The sequence below is a fragment of the Lissotriton vulgaris genome, chromosome 8 (assembly GCF_964263255.1).
Source record: "Lissotriton vulgaris chromosome 8, aLisVul1.2, whole genome shotgun sequence".
In the NCBI taxonomy this organism is placed as follows: domain Eukaryota; kingdom Metazoa; phylum Chordata; class Amphibia; order Caudata; family Salamandridae; genus Lissotriton; species Lissotriton vulgaris.
In genome coordinates this window covers 1,228,330,790-1,228,353,818 of record NC_141696.1, presented here as the reverse complement: position 1 = coordinate 1,228,353,818, position 23,029 = coordinate 1,228,330,790, and the positions used below count along the sequence as shown (strand labels likewise).

General features: G+C 46.3%; 1 protein-coding gene across 6 annotated transcripts in view; it reads left to right on the top strand.

The window, feature by feature from the left end:
• Nucleotides 1-23,029, top strand: part of FRY (FRY microtubule binding protein) — a 674,187-nt gene that overhangs the window by 267,811 nt on the left and 383,347 nt on the right. For all 6 annotated transcript variants that reach the window (XM_086935130.1, XM_086935129.1, XM_086935133.1 and 3 more), the window contains exon 3: nucleotides 13,682-13,735. In XM_086935130.1, coding sequence (XP_086791256.1) covers nucleotides 13,682-13,735 — 54 coding nt within the window. The remainder of the gene's footprint in view (nucleotides 1-13,681; nucleotides 13,736-23,029) is intronic.

Genomic DNA, 23,029 nt, shown 5'->3' with positions numbered 1-23,029 from the left:
AATGCATAAGCATTTTATTAAAATTGATTTTTAATACAACTTAAAAATGATTTTAATAAAATTAATTAAATATTGAATTCAAAATTAGATTAATAGTGCTGTAGCATTTTAAGCATTGTGTTCTATATTTAAAATAAATACATAACATTCACATTTACAATAATATTGAACCTAAAAATAGTTTTACAAATGTGTTGGTACATTGTAATACACTTTGTAAAATCTCCTTATACTTTACCTTAGGGAGGTCTCTGCCCCACTGGTAGAGACCTCAACCTAAGAAGGTGTCTGCCTCACCAGTAGTAACTTTAAACTTGTTCTTTTGACTGCACCCTCTGTTTTAGGTGGCAGATACATCTACTTTGTAGTAATTTAAACTCTGAAATTTTGTTCAGGCAAAAGTAGTACCTGTACTACAAAGTGTAAGAGTAAATTTGCATGTGTAGATGTACTCACATATAAATGTACATATGTGAAAAAGGCCCACAAGCTTATTTGACAAACTAAAGTAGTGGCTCGACAGCGGTTTATTACTTGTTATCAGATGTTTTATTGAGTTATGAGTCTCCTCACCACCTCCTTAAGCAAGCCTTTGACTACTCTACTCCACTACTCTGACCGTCAGGTGCTAATCAGGGTGTATGTGGTCGTCAGTGTGGGATTCAATGGAAAGATTAAACCTCAGGACACCAACGATAAAAGGTAGGATTTAAAAAAAAAAATGAATTTCAATTAAAATGAAGATATTTAAAATAAACAATTAATTCAGAATTAAGTTAATAGTATAAAGATACTACTGGCAATTATTCACATGTAGTCAGAATTCTCTTTATAGTAAACTATAGGAACAATTTGAAAAGTTTATTGAACCTTTTTAAAAAAAGACACATTTCTCTTACGCTAAATATTTAAATATTAATGTAAGTTGATTTTATAGATTTATTTTAAATCTAGAAAAACATTTACAAAAATACCTGTAACACTGTTAACTTAATTTTGCATTAAATATTGAATTAAAAATAAAGGATTTTTTTAAAGATGTATTTTTAAAAATCCTTTCCAGATAATTTTTTAAAATCTACTTATTCTTCATTTAAATGAAAAAACGTATATATATCATTTATTTACATTACTTATTTTTAATTTTTTTAGCATAAAATATTTTAAATTGCATTCATATATGTTTTTTAAAATTCTGAATACATTATTTTAACATTACCTATGTGGCATAGGGTGGCTTTATGTGGTGCTGGATGTACTTGTTGGATCTGGAGTACATTTTTAACTGTTTTGGTTTCTTTTTGGCTGTAGTGCCTTTAAAAGTGTAGTTTTTGAATCGCAGTGGATTTGTGTTTTTATGGGTGGGTGTCTGTCCTTCCCTAAACTCCTCCTTAACCCTCCCTAAACTCTTCCTTATTCCTCTCTGAACCCCTTCATTTAGTAGTAAGTAGTCCCTGTTTTCCAACCACACCCACTGGTCCCCCGCATTTACTACTAAGGGCCTAATTACGATGTTGGGCGAACTTGAGTCCGCACAACATCATTTTGGTCCTGGGACCACCCGACCAACCAATTAGGATGCAACCGAATAGTGTTCGGTGACACTCATATTCTTTACAATGGGAGCATGCATTACGACCGGAATGCATGCTCGCAATGTAAAACAAAGAGGTGCAGTTCATCCCTGCACCCCGTGGCAGGCATCTCAAGGTGCCTCCTACGGGGTGAAGGGATCACCCATGGGAGCCCTGCCGGGGGCCCCCAAAGTAGACTTCTGACAGCCTTTCTGTGTCGGAAAGGCCGTCCGAATCAGACATTGTAATCCCTGGGGTGGAAAGAGCCACCCTTGGGATTACTGAAGTCATTCTGACTTTCCGACTGACACCATCCAAATGGGTCGGTCGGAAAGGAATCCGACTAGCAGATTACGATGCGGTAGGAATGGCTCCGACTACAGCATCGTAAGTGGCTCCCAAGTAGTAAACTTATATGTGTGAATGTATCCTTTTGGAAACAATAGAAGAGGTGGAGATTTACACTTGTAGGTTTTTGAATTGTATTATGTAGTTAGTAGTACTAACGTTGTACTAATTTAAAGATTACAAAATGCAGTTTGTGAATCGGGTCCTTTGTTTTCACCAGCGTAATTTTAAACAAATTATCATTTTTCAATTGCAATGGTGATAGGGAGCATAAAACAGTCATCTTGATTGTGTGCATCTGTGTAAGAGAGAGAATAAAAAACTGAAAGTGAGAAACAGCTGAGAAAAAAGTCATCTGAGCAAGGCACTGAGTGTGAGAGGTTAAGTCTGTGAGAAGGGCAAGTAATTGGGGCTTGTGGATGGAAGGAGGATTTGAAAGAGGAATTATACGTGTGTTTTTCAGAAGAGATTGTAATTGAGACTTGAGGGTGTAAGAATTTGTATGAGAATTGGATAGGAGGAGTGTGTGAGACTAGGAGATATATGCAAATAGGATGTGATAAAGGAATGTATGAGGTGCAATCGTGAGATTGCTGTCAGGAAGACTTGTGTGTGTGTGGTATACTGGAGGAAAGCTAGAAGGCTAGAGAGAAGAGGGTACAGAAACAGGCATTGGAATACAAAGTATGAGAGGGCGATATGTTAGATAGAGAAAGGGAGGTGGATGGGTGAGAAGGGCTAGTATGAGGATCATACATTGAAAAGGGAATAGACGGTGGATGATTAAAAAAAGAGTTTGAGTAGCTGTGAGAAGCGACAACAGTGTGAAACGAGAGAGCAGGGGCATTTTTTGGAAAAGGGAATACTTGGTAGATGTATAGGTTGCTACCAACAGGAGGTGCAATCAGCAAATGTGACAGCAGTGCTAGAGTGGGTGGTACAAAAATATATACCAGCAACTAGAATGGCCGAAAGCATTGTGCTGGGCCTAGGTGCTGCAGATAGAGACAGAAGTAGGAAAGTAGAAGAAGGAAAAGAGAGGGCAGGTGAATACGCAGGAAAAATGACTAGTTTGTGACCGAGGGTATGTATAACAGTTCGAGTTGGGATAAAGGAGGGTGAGAGAGAGAAGTGTGAATGATGAGTTAGAAGGAGCCTAGGATAAGGGATCAGGGTGAAAAGACAAATGAAGGTGAAATAACAGCAAAAATGAGATCTGCGACGTAAAATCCAGTACTTGTATAGCGCACAAATCACCCCCAAAGTGGTATCTCGGCGCTGGAGGCCATTGCGAAGATTAAGCGAGCTATTTCCTAGAGTCGCATGGTGCTGGGCAGACTCCTGCCGCCGGAGCCGGGAATCGAACCGTGATCCCCAGCGTCAGTCGCCCTGGCCGCGGCGCCACACCTCTCCCCGTAAGACGAAGAGGTGAACGTGAGAAGAAAGTGAAGACAAGGAGAGTAAAGGGATGAAGCGGGAGAAACTTGATAGAGAAAGAGTAATGGAGAAAGGAGGAGCTTCTAATGGATGAGTATCGAGATAGACGGGGCAACGAAGAGAAGGGAGAAGACTAGAGTTGTGTGTTTGTGTCTTTTGTTTTTTTTGTTTTGTCATTCAGCTTTACATGGCTGGACTCAGCACACAAGGAGGTGATATCTAGCTCTGGTTCAGCCTGAAGACCACTGGGACCAAAAAGGAGCCGAGCCACATGGTGTTTGCTTTATCATCATGTGGTATCAAAATGCAAAATGTCCGTAGTTCTGATCATCTCCTTTGCAGTGCCCAGGAGGAGCCCCTGTGTCTTGGGCTTTTCAACATTTGGAAGTCCCTGTCTAACAATGGAAGAAGTGGTCCAGTGCCTGCTTTGCTTCTCCTGTGTAGGCACAGCTTTTCTAGCATTGCCACACTGATGTCTGTATGTAACTACAGGAATGTTTTTATTATTACATCTCTCTGGTTTGCAGGAAGAAGGAGTAAGAATGAATGGGCAGAGAGGGGAGCAAGAGATAGAGTTTGAACGAGAGAGAGAGAGAGAGCGAGAGATGGGTGAAAGAAATGAGAGACAGAAAGAAGTGGAATGGGTGCGACAGGGAAAGTGAGACCTAGAGTCCCAGAGTTAGAGATAGAATGAAGAAGAGAAGAGAAAATGAATGTAAGATAGAAATAGAGAGAGAAACAAAAATATAAAGACTGAACAGAAAGAGAAAGTGGGTGATCGAGTGCACGAGAGTAAAAGAATGTGAAAGAATGTGTGTGAGGGTGAGTGTGTATAAAGATACATTTGTAGGAGTTTGAGAACAAGTCTATTTTAGAGCATGAATAGAGATCCTCAGTCATTTGTCCTGGTTTCTTTAAAATAATTTGTTGATGTGGCCGGTATATGGGCTATTAAGAGTTGAGAAGGACCACTGGCTCGGCTCCTGCCATTAATTCTCTGGCTTGCCCAACTCTACCGGACATATGCCTCTCCCTCCATCCTCTTTCGTACCTCAAGAATGGAACATTTATGTAGCCCAGCTTTTGACATCTAATGTTCAATGACAGATGTGCATGGCAGCAGTTGGATCTACCGGTCGTAACAGCAGCAAGATTACAGGATATGACAATGAGTTACAGTGGTGTAAGCAGGTTCCCTAGTGACAGCAGCAGCACTTTCAGGATGCTGACGTGGAATATCACCTAAGTAAGAATGGTGTAAGAACTCACATATTCACTAACTCTTCTACCTATACGCTCCTCTTAATGAGTTGGGCACCACCTGCAGAAATCTGACCGAAACCTACATATCACTCATGCCTCACCTGTACATGTCCTGTGAGCAATGAAAGCTACTACTAGTCTGCTGTACAACATTTGTTCTGGATGGAATGGAAGATTGCACTTTCTGCTTTCTGTGAGAGATAGAAGCTTGCTTAGCTCCTTTCGTGCTGCATTTGTTCTGCGAAGAAGCAAAGCTTGCAGAGCTGCTGCCTAATTTGTATGTGTTCTGTGTTTGAGAAAGTGTGCTTTGCTGCTACCCTAGCTGTACATGGCATCTGAAGAAGGGTAGTGTGCACTGTTTCTGTCTAAGATGTCTGTTCTTTGAAGAAGGAATGTATCAATCAGGATTTTATAAAGCAGGGCAAATCACCTGTGAGGATCTCAAGGTGCTCGAGTACTAGCTGCTTCATGGAGAAAGAAGTGAAAAACGAGGCAAAAGCAGAATAAAACCGGGGGAGAGAAAGGAGAAAGCAGCAAAAAATGAGACAAAAACGGGGGGTGGTATAGGCGGAGAAAGCAGTTAAAAAAACTAGGCAAAAGCACTCAGAAAAACAGGGGAAAGGAAAGAGAAAACAGTAAAACAAGCATTTACAATGCAATGGTCTCGGCATTGTTAAAGTTAGAGATATTGGCATTGCTCATAATATTATTTTTATTTATGTTTTGGTTTTTAAAACATAAATAAATGGCATTGTCATTTACAATGCCAATAGCTTAATTGCTCGCAAATGCAAGACCTATTGCATCTGCACCCACACAGAACCACACACACAAAGCCACACACACATACATAGCCTCCCACACACACACATAGTCAGCCACACAAAGCCACCTACACACGCACAGAGCCACCCTCACACAGACAGAGCCACCCACACATTGAGCCACCTAAAAAAAGCTTCCCACACAGAGCCATACAGACAGAGCCACACACACACACAGTCAGAGCCACACATACCGACACACAGAGCCACAGACACACAGAGCCCCACACACAGACACACAGAGCCCCACACACAGAGCCCCACACCCAGACACACAGAGCCCCACACCCAGACACACAGAGCCCCACACACAGACACACAGAGCCCCACACACAGAGCCCCCCACACACACACAGAGCCCAACACACACACACAGAGCCCAACACACACACACAGAGCCCAACACACACACACAGAGCCCAACACACACACACACAGCCCAACACACACACACACAGCCCAACACACACACACACACACACACACACACGCACACACACACACATCCCTCAATCTAGGTCAGCCACACGCCCATCTCTGCCCAGTAACACCCAGGAAACAGAGGCAAGAAAAAACAAGCAGCTCCCCCAAAATTCAACAAAGGCAAAAGGCAACTAGCCAGCGCCGGACCTACCAGTTTTTCCGATGCCTGCTATAGAGTGATACAGGTCTAAGAGTAGCTTTATCAGGACTTGTACAACTGCCTTGGTCTCCGGACACCAATCAACCGCCACACCGATGGCAATTTGTAACAGGCCTAATTGTGAAAAGTAAATATACCAATCCAGATATGACTGTTCCCACAACACATCAAAGGATAAGAGATACCACTAAATAATGGAAAAGTTGGAATCAGTCCAAGGGAGACCTCCGTTCTTGGCCTGCATGATGCGCAACATGCTATTGATCGCTGCGCGGGCTCTCCAACACCGGGGACTTCCATTATGGGGGATGTGGTAGTGAGTGTTCACCAAAGGAGCAATCAATGAGGCAGATTAAAGACTGCCAAACAATAGGAGGAAAAGGAAACGGGGAATAACAAAGCATCAGGTAAACATAGAAACGTTAAAAAAAAGCAATCACAACGAGGGAACTGGGGGGGCAGAAGAGGAAACACAACGAGGGAACAGGGGGGGGCAGAAGAGGAAGCACAATGAGGGAACGGGGGGACAGAAAAGTGCATCTGACCTGCATTGTAGAAGCGGTCCAGCACGCCTGTCTCCCCGAAGTCCAGCTTGCCGAAGGGCAGCATCTCCAGGCGGACGCCGGCCCCCTCGCACGCCTCCCGCAGGCTCTCTAGTGCGGCGCCCTCGCAGGCCTCCTTCACCACGTATGCCACGGAGGTGCTCATGCACCTGGGCGAGCGCAGGCAAGGAACAGAGGCAAGAACAGGGGGGCAGAAAAGCAAGCACAACGAGGGAACAAGGGGGGGGCAGACACATGCATTACTTGGAAGTGCAGCAGTACTAGTTTGACTTTTGACAACTTATACAGAGTAAAGTTTGCACCAAACTATCTGATCACCTATCCCTCGAGTTTTTGTCTCTCCAATTAGGGCAAGGCAGGGTCGTTTGCAAGTTGTCAACAGCAGGCATGCGCCCCAGGCCACCAGCTGCGTGCAGGGTAAGTTTGGGGAACAGGGGGTCGCCCCAACCCCCTGGGGTGTTGTAATTCCCGGTATGCATGCGGCAGCCCCGGGATACTTCTGGAAGCAGTATTTACATTCACAGGAAGCACCGGGGAGGACTTCACTGGCAGTCCACGGTAACTGATGCCCCCACCTGTGGAAACCCTCACGTGTGCTCTCACCTGACAACCGCTCCCCAGCTCCTCACCGCGGGCCTCGCCTCGTCCCCTCACCCTGTCATGCCGCTGCCCACCTTCTGAAACCATAAGGCCCGGCCAGGCCTAGCACTCACCGGCCCTTGCGTGATGCCCTGGCCGGCTCCAAGTCTCCTCCCACCAGCGCAGAGGCCCCGCCTCCCGTCTCTGATGTCACGCGCGCTCTCTGTTTACTTTTCTTCTTTGGTGCCGTTCTTGCTTCCGCATTCCCTTCCAAGCATGCTCGCCGTGACGTCACGAAAAGATGGCGGCCCCCGTCAGTAAAATGGAGCACAGAGGAGCGAAGCCGAGGAACATAGACTTTCACTGAGGCGACGGCAGCGGCCATTTTGAAAATGTGATCCAATGAAAATTCCAAACAAGTGATTACTCATAAGCTTGTTTTCTTTAAACACACAAATATTGTTCCACCAAAATATAAAATAAAATGAATTACTTAGGAACAATATTGTTCTGATTAATATTAATTGCATTTACAAAATGTATTAAACATTGATTTTTTTTTACCGTCTAAATAGCTGCCAAGGTTTCCGATTGCTATGTGTGTAGCGCTACAGCCAGTGAAAGCAACGCGACTTGCAGACAGCGCAGCGTGCTGTGCACAACCTCATGATGACTTATCCTCATAGTACTGGGGAGAGTGCAGCGCACACAGGGCCACCAGAGCCCACCGTGGCACCAGGGATCGGGTGAAGGTACCGGACGGCCCGGGATGACGCCGGAGGTTGGTGGGGGCGAGGTGCCGTATTAGCCACATAATCCTTCACCTGCGCCATAATCTGCAGAAGTTAACCAAAAAAATGTTGCTTTTAGTTCAAATAATACAAACAAGAACAACGCAAGGGGGAAAGGACCACCATCTTTCTCCGAGGTCATGCAGGAATGCCTCGGAGAAAGGCACCGTCATTTTGGGATTCGGGCGTGTTTTTCTTTCTCTCCTCTTCCCATTGGCTGGAATGTAAAATTCCAGCCAATGGGAAGAGGAGAGAAAGAACCTAAACCCCCCCCCCCCCCTCGAATCCGGGCTTGAACTGAGTGATGCCCCTCTCCTCCAATGGCTGGCCTCCGTTTAGGAAGCCAGCCAATGGAGAAGAAATGGGCGGGTTCAAGCCCCCATATTGAAAAACAAAATTTCTCGCCAGCAGAACTGCGCACGCACAGCCTACGCAGGCCGAGAGCTAAAAACGAGGTAAAAGCAGGAGAAAGCACCCAGAAAAACGTGGCGGAGGCTGAGTGGAGCAGCAGCATGGGAGAGCTGGGCGTGCTCAATGGAGTCGCACAGCAGCCTCCATTAAGTAGGTCCTGGAAGGAGGGAGGGGCGCTGGGTGGCAGTGGGCGGTATCCACTGTTGTTGCTCCTTCCTCTGAAAATCAAAGGATATAATCTGTGTACTCGCATAACGTGTCCTGCGAACTAGGAACTGGTTCACAATATTTGATTAAGATATTAAGATCAATGGTGCTGACGAATGCACCCGAACCCTTAAGTACTCTATTTAAGCACCAAAACATGTAGACAGAAAGGAGAAGAAGGGCCCTGCTCTTATTGTTGTGTTAGGGAGACACCTTTAAAAAAAACTTTATAGCTCATTCACACAATTATAATATAGGCCTATCAGTTTAAGAAAGGGAGAACATAATGGGATGTAAATTCACTAAAACTGGGGAACCCATAACATGGGAACTGTAGAAGGAGTAAACACTCTGTTACTCTCTGAGGTTTCCCAGTGGTAGATGTAGAACTAATTGATGTAGCATACCACACTAGGAGGTTGGGGGTTCATCATCCTATGGAAATACATGAATGTATGGTAGTTCTGACGTAAGTTTGACTGTTTCTTTCAGATGTGATGTACTTCGCATATCTTCATCAGTTTACAGAGAGTGTGCAGTAGTCCTTTAACTCCTGTGACTCGGTCTTTGGTGTATTAGCTACCTGTATGGTCCTGTTCCTGACAGTCGTTTGATGTTCCCTATGGTACTGACGTCTGTTTTTTGCTTTTTCTTTGTGTTAGGGAAGGTTGCGCTCCTGCCCATGTTGTGCCTTTGTTGTATTGTTGAGCTCAGCACAATGCTTTCCACTACACAAAAGACAGAGTTATTCCCATTGTCTGGACTTGGTTTAGTGCACGATGTGAATTTGTGTACCCTAATAAAATATGTGAGGAGAGTTTATTTTTGGTTTTACATGTGAAACAAGCAGTTTTTTAAACGGACTAGCGGGAAAATGTTAAAACAAAGCTGACAAATGGATCCATGTCATGTATAACACCTTTACCCAGATCTGGCATTTTAGCCAGCAGCACCTTACATGCCGGGGTTTTGAGCGGCTAATGACCGTGTTAAAAACCAAAGTACATGCCCTGTATTGTAACATTCTCTTGGCTGAAACGCCAAGAATGGCTGATGGTATCAAATGTGCCACTTGGCAGGCTTGTGAAATGGAAAATACAATTTAAATTCCGCCTTTCTGCCTTTTCTACTTGTAGTCAAGATAGGATTACACAGCCCACTGGCTGAGAGGACAGACATAGCCTTTCAAAGGCAGATACAAGCACCACCTACTAAAAATGCTAACATTAACATTCCTTGGAAAAACATACCAGGCTTGTTAAAAGCAGCAGCAGTCAAAAGTGTCTGAAGAGTCAGAGAAAGGAAACAACCCTCATCCTGGACCCATCCTTGGCCTACAGGTTGGGGTGATTTAGATGCAAAGCCTGCAACAACCTTTTGAGGCATCCTGCTTGAAGAGGTATAGGACTTTTGTATTTAAGGTTAAGTCAGACTTTCCATTGAAAAGGCATTTTTTCTGTAATAACTATGGTGTAATTCAATAAATCTACACAAAACTTTAAAAAACAAAATCACATCTACTTTGGGTTCTTCATGGCAATTTTCAGCCAACTCTGTCAAGTGGAGACCTATTGTAAACTTCCAAAGGATTTTTTGTTCATCGATACAAAAAAATCCAGCTAAATCGAATAACCCCAAACTTGGACTATACACAGGGCCGGACTGGCCGTAGCAGGCACCGGGCACTTTCCCAGTGGGCTGGAAGGGCGGGACCGGTTTTAGGCCGGTGGGGGCTGTTTTGGTTACTGGGGCCGGTTTTGCAGCTGTGCTGCAATATCTGCCCCGTCTAACAAAAGCAGCAGCAGTGTTTACCCCCCTGCCCCACCAGGGCCAGTCTGGCTTAATTGCTACGGCTGGTTGCGTTCCCAGTCCGGCCCTTCCTGTACATAGAACTTTACTCAAGAAAGTGCTTTCCATTCAGTTATTTCCAGGAAATTAGCATTTAAAAGTGTCCCTGTCTGGGCTTGGAGGTTACATTTTAGAGATTTCTGGACTGTTAATTTATAGATGTTCCATGGATTCACACATTTACATACGACTCTCAAATTCATTTGAAAGAAGGCACACCATTAGAAGTTTTTCTCCTGTCATGTTGCTGATTAACATATATTCCATGCTCTGATGGGCTGCTGTCACAGGAAAATGTATTGTTGCAACCACTATTACCCAACACTTACCCTGACCCCCAGGTCTATGTGAAGGAGACCAAAGGGACCCCAGGTAATAAAATAATGATAAAAAAAAATGTTTTTCTTCATGTTGGTAGTTGCAACTCCTTTGCTGGATTTAGCTTGTGGGACCCATGGAGGGGCCATGATTTATGAACACAGTGTGGGATATGTGAATCATGCAAAACAAATGAAAAAAGAAAGTATTTCACTGGACTGCTGCTGGGCCCTGCAAACTCCCACACATGAGGGTTGACTGCATGCGGCAGGGCCTGACCATAGGTCTGCTCTGTGGATAATCCCCTGCTGCTCAAGGCCAATGGCTCTGCGCAGCTGCGGTTGGCAATCCACCCTGCAACCAACCCCTGCCAGAACAGTGCACTTCAGGGATTGGCCACTCACGGAGGGTTGAGTGCAGGTACTGGCTAGACGGCCGTGCCCAGCTCTTGGAGGATTGGGTGCAGGAACTCATGAAAGTGACGTGTCAACAAAAACAAAAAACGAAAATTCACTGAAACACACCAAGGATTAAGTCATGGTTAGCTCTAGGCATAACACCTCAACGTATGTTTAAAAAAATACTTCAGCCATGCAAACCTACACACCAAATGCAATGCTGTTGACCTCACAATAGTTATACCAATAAATAACAGCATCTAAAAGTGAAATGAAATTCAACAACACATAAACAAAGTAATTAATGACACTACATTCATTGTCATCTCTGTCAAGGTGGTATGGGTATTGTGATATGTAATATCATATGTAATATCATTTACAACATATTTAATTACATCTGATATATTAAGGGTGTGGTCATAAGCATTGCATTTTGAGTGTGAGCTATATTTCATATTATATTTGCACATAGAGGGAGAGAGCGCACTCAAATCCTTGGGAAGTCAGCAAACACAAAAAGACCATCATGTAGCCCACTACACATTCAAATACTTGTGGTAATGGGATTCAGCCATCTCACTTGACAGGCTGATCTAGTTATCTGATTCTGTGGTTGGAGAGTAGTTTTGTTTTTTCCTTACGTATTACTAATTACTTTTCTGTTTTTCGTCATCATCAATAGTTGGTTGATTAAGTTAGCAAAATATTTACTTAAGTAATTAACATTTTTCTTTGTTGATGTTTTTGAGTTGTACTGTGTGAAGCAGCTTTCGTACACTGCACACTTAAGTCCTCCAGTAAGCCTCGTTGACGTTCTACATTTTCACTCTTTTTTTAGACTTTTTTACTGTGCCATCTGTGCAGGACATGGGTGTCCCTGCTTCATATAAAGAAGGTGGTTGCAACAGGTTGTCTGTTAGAAGCAATTCGCTCTTCGTAGTCCCCGTTTTCTGCATTCTAGCAGAGTCGTTTAAGTCAAGCATAAGAAAAAAATCTCGATGCCAAAACTAGAAGCTTACAAAGGCATTTTGATTAGTATAATACCCTAAAGTTTGCCTTGAATAAAGACGGACATCCTCTGACACATGTTTCGCTGTCGTCTCAGAAGAATATATCCTTGTAATGGAAGATTGGGAAAGACACTGGGCTCCTACCATTGATGTACGGGCATTGGAAAACAACAACTTCCCATGTCATATTGTTCTGAAATCTACATAAAGATGTAGGGGGGACTATAACATCACCTGCAATTCATTTTTGTTACATGACTCAGATTGGCTCAGTCACTTTCTCTGTGGCAAAATATGTATATCCTGCCAGATCTGCACTTTCAATCAATCATTTGTAAAGCGCACTACATACCCGCAAGGGTCTCAAGGCGCTGGGGGGGGGGGGGCACTACTGATTGAACAGCCAGGTCTTTAGTATCCTCCTGAGGGTCAGCAGGTCTTGTGTCTGTCGTAGGCTCAGTGTGAGGGTGTTCCATGTCTTGGCGGCGAGGTGGGAGAAGGATCTCCCACCGGTGGTTGTTCTTCGGATGCACGGGACGGTGGCGAGTGAGAGGTCGGCGGAGCGTAGCTGGTGTTTGGGGATGTAGAAGGAGAGCCATTTTTTGAGGTAGGCTGGGCCGGTCTTGTGGAGTGCTTTGTGTACGTGGGTGAGGAGCTTGAAGGATATCCTCTTTGAATAACCATTCCGAATAAAGAGTAAACTGTATGCGTTGACTGGAAATGTATAGTATGAATGTACTGTTTAGTGCATCCCAGCCAATATATGTACTACATAATGCATTTCATGCAAAGTATGTGTAAGAGAATGTGACCTTTAATGCATATTGTTTAGTTTAACATTCAATTTCATTTTTTTTGTTTGACCCACCGCTACGTACTATTCAGTCTTATAATCCTTTTAATTCAGTCAGTGTTGTCATGGGTGGATATGCAGTTTACAACTTGTACAGAAACATCTCTACATTTGATTGTGTTTTAGCTCTCCGTCTTATTTAAGTTTGATGTAGTCCATACGTATCTTTAAAAGCAAACCTTTCAGTCTCTACTTACACCACGCTTTGGTCTGAGAGAACATGAGCGATGACCAATTTGTATATAGATTTGCTTAAAATTAATCCAACTAGCCGATGTTTACATAGGGTTTTTCTTTGAAATATGTGACATTGCTCAAACCTTAGTGGACCATTATTAGGCATACCAACCCTAAACCCCTCCTCTGTTCTCGATTTGGAGCGTGTAGGTCAATGGCGCAGCATTCTATTCATAGTCTTATAAGGAAAATGAATTGTGTTCATTGGTAATTCCTGCGAATGCACTGTCAAGCACCCTTCACATTTGGACCTCTGTTTTTGGCTTTTTAAAACCTGTGAAAATGCACACATACACTTAAAATCTCAATTCAAGTTATTATTGAGTATTGCCCTCAGTCGTTGTCACGCTAGTAATCATTTTCTATTTCTGCAGGAGAAGCCGTTGACAAAATCTCTACAACGAGGTGAAGATCCCCAGTTTGATCAAGTAAGTGTTGCTTTTCTTGGTATTCCTTTGTTATTGGCTTCTTCCAAAGGTATATTTGTTTGTTTTGCTTCTTTTCACATCTTGTGACTTTAACCCGTTGGCTGCTGCCGTCGGCCAACGGTCGTCACAAGCACTACCTTGGTAGTGCTGCGCACGTCAGTTGGCCGACGCTGCCCCACCCGCTTTTCAAATGTTCAGCACTGGAGCAGAACGTTCGAAGCAGCCAAAGGGTTAACTGCCTGCTTTAAATGGGACTGAGTGGATGTTGGGAGGAGACTTGCGAACTCCTACACTGTCTAGGTCTCTATTTGTCTCATTGTTGACCCAAATTTTGAACCACAATCTGATTGTATGTTGCATTGGGAACTCCGGTTACTATTATTTTGGATACTGTGTAGACAATTACTAAGTCAAGGACGCTGCCAGACTGACCGATGGACCTTACTGAGAATAAATGAGGATAAATGATTGGGCAGTGGTAATATTTGGAATCCACATGCTAATTCAAAATGGCTAGTCTTGTAAATTTAAACATGACATAGTTTCTAATGTCCCATTTTGTATAATCGTTGCCACCATTAATTATCTGTGTTTAGGAGAAACCCCAATAAGCATATGAGCACATCTGTGGACTGTTAGGAGAATTGTGGCTTATTGTTTCCACTTCATGTCAGTGGGGGGCTCTACTGACTGTCGGTGAATTGAAGGTTGTCGCCATAGGACATATGTACACTGACAGTGGAGTTGTAGCGTTTCCACTCTTTTCATCTCTGTGACGACATATATAGGCTGATAGGACATCTTTTTATTTGTCAGTTTTCCTACAGGATGTCCTTCCAGGCAGTGTCTCAGGTGTCATCGATTGTGTCATTTTTTATGTCCTTTGTGATGACATGTGTAAAGTCTTATGCAGTGCATTGGCAGCGTTAGGGTGGTGTAGCTCACCATAAAGGACAGATTTTTGTTATTTTGGATTATAAGCCTAGCATCCTCCCAACCATTTTTCCAAGGGATATGTTTTTTAATATGGGTTAGTGTGTGAACTTAATAGGTCAGTTATAACATTTCTTTAGCAAAGTTTTTTCATTGAATTTCCCTAGTTTGTATATTTTGTCCACTCTCCACAGTACCCAAAGGTAATTTCCTGTGGCTGTGCCCATTGGGAACAAAGTGCAGGTCCTGTCTGTTAGCCATACCTAATGGCCAGCACCCATGCTCTTGTTCCACGTGTGGTTCCTGAGGCCACACCCTGTGGGCAAGGGGGTATTCTGTGAAGACCCATGTTGTCTAACTCGTCTTTTTAGACCACTGAGTTGCCACAATGTCTGGTGTAGAACACTGCTTTTATCATGTTTACCTTTCAAAGTTGCCCTTGTCTCTCACCCCTAAAATTTCTCCAGTATCCCATATGTTTGGTCCAACACTTTCCATGTCACAAGCATTGGAAGTACCTATAAGTAATAGCCAATGATGATGTATGGCTCAAAATAATTGGAAATAGAGCAAATGTTTTTTACTGCCATATCATAAGGCTTCATAATTAAGAGACTTTACTACTAGCTATGATGTGGACAATTGTAGCAGCAAACTGGAAATGAATCTGCTCTTCTTTTAGTGCTATTCGTTGTGTTTTATGCTCATCCTGGGCTGATTTCCTATATTGCTATAATTAGCTAAACCCATCCATTTTCCTGTTTTATGGTGACAGAAGAACAATTTTTCAAAACCAAGGGCGACTTTTCTGACGCATATAGTGAGGTTCCGTGACAATTGTCAGTGGTGTTTTCGACTCGCACGAATATGGTCGAGTCTGGTATCTGTGAACCGCAAATGACGAGTTTGGTAAGTGTGCGCAGTTTCGCTGTGCTAACTTAAACCGTTCGTTTGTTAGGTGGGTTTTTCATCTGTACCCACGGGTTCCATCTTAGATACGGCATCCATTTTGTCTCTTGCCCTCAAGTAGCCAGCGAACGGACGCTGTCCGCTTCGCGACCCTGGGACTCCCAAGATATTTGCGGAAGACACATGTTCTTTGTAAGTGTCTTTATGACGAGGGGGATGATACTGTAAGGCAGATGGCCCCGCTTGAGGCTCATCTTGCCGTACCGGTTTATTGTCTCAGCCGTGCATCTCATTAGGCACGTCCCTTTGATGCCTGTATCTCGTGTTTCCCGATACCTCCCCTTTTTACACCCTTTCGGATCTCCCCACTGTCTCCGTCTTCCTCTGCACCTGTCTTTGTTCCTATTTCGATCTGTTTTACTGCCGATTGGAATGCACTAATGTTGGGAAGATGGGTTTCTACAGTTGGGAACCGCCAAATGTTTCCGCACTTTTGATCCGGACCTTATGTGTATCAAAGTGACCAAAGCGACCCCACTGGGGGATAATGGTGGGAACCGGGTTGTAAACCTTTGTGTACCATGTTGTCCTATGGGTAAAAACTGTATAAAAGGAGCGATCCACAGAACCAATTTGAAGCAGTCTCCCCAAGTTGCACGAGTTGTACTTGTCGTGATATCTGTGTTCCCTGCAGTAAATAAACCTTGAATCTTTGACGCCGAAGGAAGTGTCCCGTGTCTCTGTCATTCGTACGCCGGAGCAGGTTACCCACGAAGGTTTCAGGTGTTGTGCCCTGGCACCGCTGGGTCTTAAAGAACCCAGTCCTTCAATAGTATCTGCAATTATACACATAAGTACCATTACAAGCCTGCGGGTGAAGACTCATTAAAACAGACAACTGGCTGGTGGGTGGAATACCACCATTCGCCTACTTTCAGCAAGCAGCAGAGTCAATGTCATAAGGGATGTAGCCACTCCTAGTGGGTTAGGATGGTCCTTAGCCTGAGTTTGTGGCATTGTGACATTGACAACATGTGGGTTGTGAGAGAATTGATCACTAGTCTGAGCCCACTACAGTGTTAATATTAGGAACTAGTACACGGTGTGTATTTGCATCACTGTGGCCTGCCTTGACTCAGCTGAGCCATTCCAGATAGGGCTTTAAGTGTGACGGGTCCCTCCAGGTCTCTGACCCAGTAGTAATTACAAACAACATTGAAACTGATCCCTATCAGGCCCTATTTTTGTCATTAACTGTCCTGGCAAAAAGACTGATCGAGTTCTGAACAATAAATGTAAAAAAAACATTAAGGTACCAAAATACCAGTCGGGCTCACACTATCGGACTCACAGAAATGTAATTTACATGTGTAAACCAAACCCTTAATTGCATATGCCACGCCCCTTTTGGACACCTCCACTTTTTTCAACCCACTTTAAGCCCTGATTCCAGCTGCTAAATAATATCAGTAAGGCCCAGGTGAATGAAAGACAGGCCATACCCGTGGCATTCTAGTGATTACGTCACCAGCCACAACAGTAGATACTGAAGCATCAAACACACCTTGGTTTAGGGATTTCACTAAAATCACTTTCCACTGAAAATATTGGTGCTACCGACTACGTACATTCTTATTTTGGCAGTTTTCATGCACCATCATAGCTTCATCGCCCATTACAAGTATTGAGCTTTTAGATTTTGACATTTTATCTCCATCAGTGCTTATAGTCTGTTACACAAATTATGTTATATAGTGAGGCAGATTATTATTCACATTTTTGTCAATGTTCATATTTTTGCCTTTTGAGTATTTATTATTTTTGAAAATATAACTTAAGATAGCACACATTTTCGCATTTACGTAACATAGTACAGCAACTCCAGCCGTGTAGCCCTTCAGAAAATCCATAAAAGTCTGAATGTCATTGGGATTTTAAAGAATTTAGAGTTTCGGGATACTCCTCCTTCGAATGTTGCAGAAAATATTTGTGACTATTCCATCCCTTTGTCCTTGTCTAATTGATTCTCAAAATGGTTCACTTTTTCAGTTTCATTCTTAGTGCAGTGCGGCCTGGAAACAGTCTTTGAGTATGACCGACTTTCATAAAAATGTTTTATGTCCTTTATCTTAATCTAATCTTCTTACTATGCTTTCAGTTCCTAATCTATGCAGTCCTGGCTAATTCTCTTTGTGAAAGGGTAGAATGCGTCACTTAGCGTGAATGTAGCCAATAGCTGAAGTGGGCGGACCCATGCTCCCTTACGTATGTTTTAGTCGCCGAAGAAAAATGTGAATCACTCAATAAGAAATCATTATATAAAGAGAGCTGGTTGAAACCCTTATTTGTATATCATGCATATTTTAGTAAAATCAAAAGGTATTGGCTGATGTGTGACCTAAAAGCATGACTCGTAGGGTCAAAGGATAACTGTTATGTTCAAAGGCTCAGAAGAGGTATGTTGGTTCATACTTCATTGCTTAGCTTCAGACGGTTCATCACTGCAGCAAATGTAAACATATCAGATATGAACGGCTCGCACTTGCCAACACAGACAGCATCGCACGTACTAAGGAGGTGAGCCGCAATCCAAATGTCATGGCATGCTCTTGTGTAAGCACACAGCTATTGAGTCTACAAGCTGAGATGCAAGCAAAGGCATGACAGGACTCTCTGTGTTGACTTGTAGACTTCGTTTTTAAAAAGGATTGTTTAATCTGGTGTCAACGTCAAACCCCCATTTACAGTAGCTGGAAACTTGTGGTTGTGTTATGCCTTTGAGGCTGTAAAGCTTTCCACGAATTGCCAGCTGTCCCATTGCATCTCAGGTTTATACTGTACCTGTGGTGTGATTTTATTTGCTAGTGTCTACCAATGAAACATACATTTGACGTCTCAGTTGCTTCTCCTTCTGTAATGAATTTTATTTAGGAAGAGGTGTGGCGCCGCGGCCAGGGTGACTGGCGCTGGGGCTTGTAGAGAGCCACCCGGCCTCTCACCAACAATGTATCTATGCACCTACACGCACGCCTTCACCCTCGGGACGGGCACGCCCGAGGTATATATTAAAAGCGCGGAAGACCGCTCTGGGTCTTTTCCGGCATACCCTCCATACGGTGTGTGTGTCCCCATCATTATTGTAATTACTCACCGTGCGAGGCCCAGACCTCGTGCACTACACTGGCGACGAGGCCGGTTCTGCCCCCGCGCGTGCCTGGCCGTCTGCTGGAGTCCCGCGCTCCGTTGCCTGCTGTCGACTGCCGGCCGCATCTGCCTGGTGCCCTCGTGGCCGCGGAGCTCGTCCGCCGGCCTGCTGCCTCTGTTCAAGTCGGCTCCCCGCCCACGCGCCTCCGAGGTCGGAGCGTGTTCAGCTGGCGGGAGCCGCCCGGTGAGTGGTTCACCCCCGCGCTGTGCGTGCTATCGCCTGGGGGCCTGCCCCGCTGCGCGCACAGCGCTAGCGCGCTCCCTGCAGTGTGCTGCCCCAGAGGGGGTGGGGCGAAGAGGGGAGACGCTGCACGTCAGCCCCGAGGCCCTGTGCTACAGTGCCTCATACGCCTGCCCTGCCTTCCGCTCCGGAGACACAGCCTGCTCAGGCCCCAAAAAAAAAAAAAAAAAAAAGGGGGGAAGTGTGTTGCTGCACTGGGATGTGTCACTACAGTGGTACACAAGCACAAGGCTCTCCAACCTCTGCCTCCTGTGGGAACTACGTGTCAGGAGGCTGGACTGTCACACACTCACTGCCCTGACCCTGCTCCACGCGGCGCGACCCGTGCAAGAGGGGTGTGATCCAAGGGAGAGGTCATCATTATGTCTTTGCAAGACGCCGCCACAGGGGGCACGTCCACAGCATCGGCCGCGCATGCCGCTACGCCGCGCCCACCTCCACGGCGCGGAGCAGACACTCACGTGGTCAGCCATGCCCACACTGGTGTGGCCCCGCTTCCACCATTCAGCGAGATTGCAGACCCAGCTACTGCGGCGCCGCGATGGAAGGCGTGGCTAGGACGTTTGAACCTCTACTTTAGGGGCACCCGGGAAACAGATAACACCGTGAAGAGATCACTCTTGATCCTGTATGGAGGCCCAAAAATCTACGACCTGTTCGAATCTCTCCCGAACACCGGCGAGGACGATGACTACGACGCGGCGGTGACCGCACTAAATACCCACTTTGACCCCCAGGTCAACACCGACTATGAGAAGTTCAAGTTCAAACGGGCGTGGCAAACTGAGGCTGAATCAGTGGACATGTACTATGCGAGGCTGCGCCGGCTGGCCAGCAGCTGCCCGTTTGCAGAACCACGTGAGGAAATCAGAGACCAGATCATCGTGGGATGCAAATCGAAACTGCTCCGAAAGCTCATCCTCAGACAACCCGGCATCACGTTGGACGCCATTCTTGTCCTTGCCCGCTCCAATGAGCTGTCAGATTCCAGAGCAGACGAAATGGAACTGGCGCTCCGGTCCCCCATAGCTCCGCAAGTCACACCCAAAATGGCGCCCGTCAAGGAAGAAACCGTCGACGCGATACAGAGGAGACCGATGGGTGGAAGAGCGCGACAGTGGCAAACTCGGGACGCTCAGTGTGCCTACTGTGGGGGAGACCATGCCGCGACCGCCGTGTGCAACGCGAAAGGAAAGACGTGCTCGAAGTGCGGCAGACTCAACCACTTTGCCGCGGTATGCCAAGGAGGACGATATCGGCCCAACGCACAAAGGTCGCGAGGAGGATATGGTTCTCGATCAATGACATCCAGAGTGAGACAACTGTCGCTAGAGCAAGAACATCCTCCGCCAGACACGCTGGCCCAAGACCCGAAACCGTACTATGAGGATGAAGAGGATGATGAAGTGTATGTAATATCATATGTCAGCAGGGTAGCCATCCGGAAGAGACCGCCACCCATGTGCACGATCTCTGTGGAAGGATCAGAAATCAGAGCACTGATCGACACCGGAGCCTCCGTGAATGTCATGGACTCTGACCAATATGAACAGATGTCGCCTAAACCCACACTGGCCCCGACGAACGCTCGGATATACACATATGGGGGCACCGAACCCATGCCGCTACGCGGCGTCATCAGCACCACCATTCGAAATGGAGAGTACACAACGGAGGCCCGGTTCCACGTAACTGAAGGGAAGAAAGGCACCCTGCTCAGCTGCAACACAGCGGAGGACCTAGGGCTGGTCTTCTTCGACAACCAAGTCCACCAGTCGCACGCCGATACCATGCTAGACGAATTCCCTGCACTCTTCAGTGGCCTTGGAAAGCTCAAAGGCAAGAAAGTCAAACTGCATATAAACACCTCCATCCGTCCTGTCGCCTTGCGACACAGAAGAGTGCCTTTCAACCTCCGTCCTCAGGTTGAAGAGGAGCTGAAGAAGCTCGAAGCCCTCGACGTAATCGAGAAAGTGTCAGGACCGACCCCATGGGTGTCTCCACTGGTGGTTGCCCCCAAACCCAAACAGCCTGGGGCCATCAGGCTGTGCGTCGATATGAGACTACCAAATACAGCTGTGAAACGGGAGCGCCACATTACGCCCACCATGGACGACATTGTCGCCGACCTCAACGGGGCGAAGTGGTTCTCTAAACTCGATCTCAACGCGGGATACCACCAGTTGGAGCTTGATCAGAACAGCCGGTACATCACGACCTTCTCCACCCATGTTGGGCTCCGGCGATACAAGAGGCTGAGCTTCGGAGTGTCATCGGCGGCCGAAGTGTTTCAGAATGCGATAAAGGAGGTTCTGTCCGGGCTGAGTGGGGTCATCAATTTGAGCGACGACATTCTGATCTACTCGAACACGCTGGAGGAACACCATACACATCTTAGGGCCACCCTACGAAGACTACAGGAACATGGACTAACCCTCCACAGAGATAAATGCTCATTCTACCAAGAAGCAGTGGACTTCTTCGGCTACTGATTCACACGCGAAGGGCTCCGGGTTGACCCAAAGAAGGCGGAAGCCATCCAGAATGCCAGCACACCCAGAAACCCCACCGAGGTGAGAAGCTTCCTCTGGATGGCCACGTACTGTGGCCGATTCATACCCAACCTGGCCGACCTCGCCGAGCCCCTTCGTACTCTCACTAGACAGGACCATGAATGGGAATGGACGGGCGCAGCAAACCGAGCATTCCAGGAAATCAAGGCGAGCCTCCTGGACAAGGCCACAATGGCCTACTTCCAGCCACGCAGGAAGACAGAATTGGTCGTGGATGCCAGCCCCGTGGGCCTCGGCGCAGTTCTACTGCAAGAATATGGCCAAAATGACTGGAAACCCGTTGCTTATGCAAGCAAGGCCCTCACGGACACCGAGACACGTTATGCTCAAATCGAGCGAGAGGCGCTGGCCATCAAGTGGGCCTGCCACCATTTTCATTTGTATCTCTGTGGCCAACCCTTCACCATTGTGACCGACCACAAGCCACTCCTGCCCCTGTTCACCGGATCCTCCAGGCTCGCCCCACCGCGGATTGAACGATGGGCCGTCCAGCTACAAGGCTACAACTTCACCCTGGTCTTCCGGCCCGGCGCCCATAACCCAGCAGATTATCTTTCCAGGCACCCCGATGTAACCAGAAGAGCAACCCCGCTGGCGGATGGTCCATTGGTGGAGGAATTCGTCCACATGGTATCCGTGGCTGCCTGCCCGGAGACCCTCACCCTGCAGGAGATCGGAAAAGCCACCACTGAGGACGAGACTCTGACCCGTGTCAAGAATGCCCTGGACACTGGAAGCTGGACGAGGTTTCTGGAAGGAGCACAAGGACTTCGTCCGGAGATAAGCCATGCCCGACAACAGCTATGGCAGATCCGCCACGAACTGAGCATTGGCGATGAAGGCATTGTACTGCGAGGGCATCTCATTGTGGTACCGGCGAGCCTCCAACAACAGACCCTTGCGATCGCCTACACAGGCCACCAAGGAACAGCCAAGACGAAGGCGAGGTTACGCAACAAGGTATGGTTCCCGGCCATGGATCGCATGGTAGATGAGATGGTGCGCTCCTGTCATGCCTGCACCATCACGGGGTCAGACCCTGCCCCAGCCCCAGTCATCACTGAAGAAGCGGCGACAACACCCTGGACTCAGCTGAGCATAGACTTTGGGAGTTTCCCAGACGGTCGACACACGCTGGTGGTCGTGGACTCCTTCTCGAAATTCCCCGTCGTGGAGCTGCTCTCGTCCACAGCGTTTGGACCAGTCAAGAAAGCGCTGGACCACATCTTTGCCACTATGGGACTCCCAGAGGAGGTGAAGTCGGATAACGGTCCCCCTTTTCAAGGGCGAGAGTTCCAAGCATACCTAGATGGCCTGGGGATAAAACACCGCAAGATCACACCGTTGTGGCCGCAAGCAAACAGCGAAGTGGAGAGGCTCATGCGGACTCTCAACGGGGCGCTCCGCATCGCTGTCAACGATGGCAAAGACCCA